The sequence below is a fragment of the Ptychodera flava genome, chromosome 1 (assembly GCF_041260155.1).
Source record: "Ptychodera flava strain L36383 chromosome 1, AS_Pfla_20210202, whole genome shotgun sequence".
NCBI classification, from domain to species: domain Eukaryota; kingdom Metazoa; phylum Hemichordata; class Enteropneusta; family Ptychoderidae; genus Ptychodera; species Ptychodera flava.
The window spans coordinates 47,199,858-47,202,101 of NC_091928.1; the positions used below are offsets into that span (position 1 = coordinate 47,199,858).

General features: G+C 46.7%; 1 protein-coding gene across 1 annotated transcript; it reads left to right on the forward strand.

Moving 5' to 3' along the window:
- The first annotated feature begins 948 nt into the window (after window positions 1-948).
- On the forward strand, window positions 949-2,244 carry LOC139139524 (forkhead box protein D2-like). The gene has a single exon (XM_070708440.1). It carries the CDS (start codon window positions 1,055-1,057, stop codon window positions 1,871-1,873), a length of 819 nt encoding a protein of 272 aa, XP_070564541.1. The 5' UTR covers window positions 949-1,054; the 3' UTR covers window positions 1,874-2,244.

Sequence of the window (2,244 nt, forward strand, 5' to 3'; positions counted from 1 at the left end):
TCCATGAGGATGGGCTGGCCGACAAGCTTTGGACACCGTGACGGTTTGCAGTGACCGTGCTTTGATGCCTAAACGTTCACAGGCCGTCCCGTCCCCGGGATTTTCATGAGATGACTGTGACCTACACGCGGGTCTGCTTTGAAAAACACGGAGATAAACAAACAACAATTGAGAGTTCTTCAAAAGTCAAGTGGCTATTGTACATTAAACGTGGTTTAAGTATTCGCCCTTCAGTCTTGTTAGGCAAAATCAAAACTTCTTCATTGCGATAAAGGACGAAAGACAAGCATATGATCTGCTTGCCTATCTTGTCTTAGGACGTGAGGTAAGATTCGAAAAAGGTGATAATTTAATTTCTCGTTTCATTTGTTCATCGCGAAAGCAACAGCAGATGTAAGTTTCGAAACTTACAACAGTTCCCACGGAAAGAACAACACCTGGTTGTTTGCAGGATTTGTAGTACTGTGCCGTGTTCGTTGTACCATGGAGGTAGCAATTTAAATGTATCACCCAGACGCGATGGTAATACTGTCTTTGGGGACAGAAATTGTGAAATATTGTTCATCGTGAGTTGACTAACAAATTAGCCAACCCCCACGCCCAACCGATTGAAATCGACAATAAAAAGTTTTGCGTACGTCGTTTGCATGAGAAGCAGGCACGGTGAAGGGCGTCCGTGTTTATAATACAATCTGATTCTAAAGCGTGTTGGGCAATCACAATGGACATCGACGAGGGTTGGACCCCGGCTGATTTATTCTCCGCGTTGTGTGAAAACTTCATTAGATTGTGATTGTCTCTGCTTCCAATGGCCTGATGTGTCATGGCCCAATGTTTTGGAATTCTACTGTGATGAGGTGATGATTGGCAGCCGGGTATTGTCCATTTCACGTCAATCAAGCCCGGACCAATCAGAGCAGCTTTGGGGTTTTAAAAGTTGGCGGCCCTCGTTGGGGATCAACATTGCCTGCTCTGCTTGTCTATCGGCGAAGTACCTGTGAGTAGTAGTGCAGCGGACTTTAAGAAGTTACTATCATCACAGCCACCTGTAAGCATGACTCTTTTCACAGTGGAAGCTCTCACAAGCAACAACGACTGCGATCTGAGACGTCAGGTTCACCCTATATCACCTGGGAACATGTCAACTGCGTCCAGCGATGCTAGCAGCATCGATGTGGGCTCGCCAGCGTCGGTCTCCGGCCGAAGCAGCCCCGAAGACAGTGAGAAGAAGCCGGCAGATTCCTACATAGCCCTGATTGCGAAGGCTATTCTCAGCGTCAGAGAGAAAAAGATGCTGTTGTGCGATATTTACCAATACATCATGGACCACTTCCCGTACTACCGCAATAACGACAAAAGCTGGCGGAATAGTATTCGACACAACCTGTCCCTCAACGAGTGCTTCATCAAGAACGGACGAAGCAACGACGGGCGAGGCAACTTCTGGTCGATTCATCCTGCGAACTTGGAAGACTTTGTGAAGGGCGACTTCAGACGTCGTAAGGCGAGGCGCCGTGTCCGCCAGTGTTACGACATGGTGAGCAGTCTTTACCGTTACCATCCTCACCCTTACGCCTACGGCCCGTCGTCGTACGTCCCGATGACCACGTCTCCGATCCCGTACAACTACCTCAGTCACCCGACCTTCAGCCCAGTGTACGCGACGACGCAACCCGCCTACCCTCAGCACTATACCGCCTCAGCGACGGCCATGCCCCTCACGCCATCGCCTCATGAACCAGTTCCCATGACCACGTACTGCAGTCAGCCGCTCGCCGTTCCAACAACGCCGTCACCGACCTCGACTCACGTCTCGACACCGCTTTACTCGACGTGGCAGGACGCTTTCAACAAACTGCAAGCGATGAAATGAACAATATCCGACCACTGAAATGGACATTACAAACTGTGCAGTATTATTTACATTGAAAAATAATTTCTCAGAAAATGTATATTTGTCTGCTTTCAGCTGCCTCGCCGTTCTACTGAGAGAGTGATTTTTATCTTTGCCTTTTCAAAGTGTCTTGCAAGTTTCGCACCAGTTTTAAACTGTTAGACTATATCAGACGGCCAGATGCCGGTATTTGTAAATTGAAATTGTCAATTGACTGAACATATTGAATTTTAATGAGAATTTTATATTGCTTTGTATAAAATGATAGTTTTTTGCTGCTTTGACCAACAGAGATTCATATTCCTTTATAATATTTTTGTGACAAAATAAATGTCTTTTATTGCCCAGTA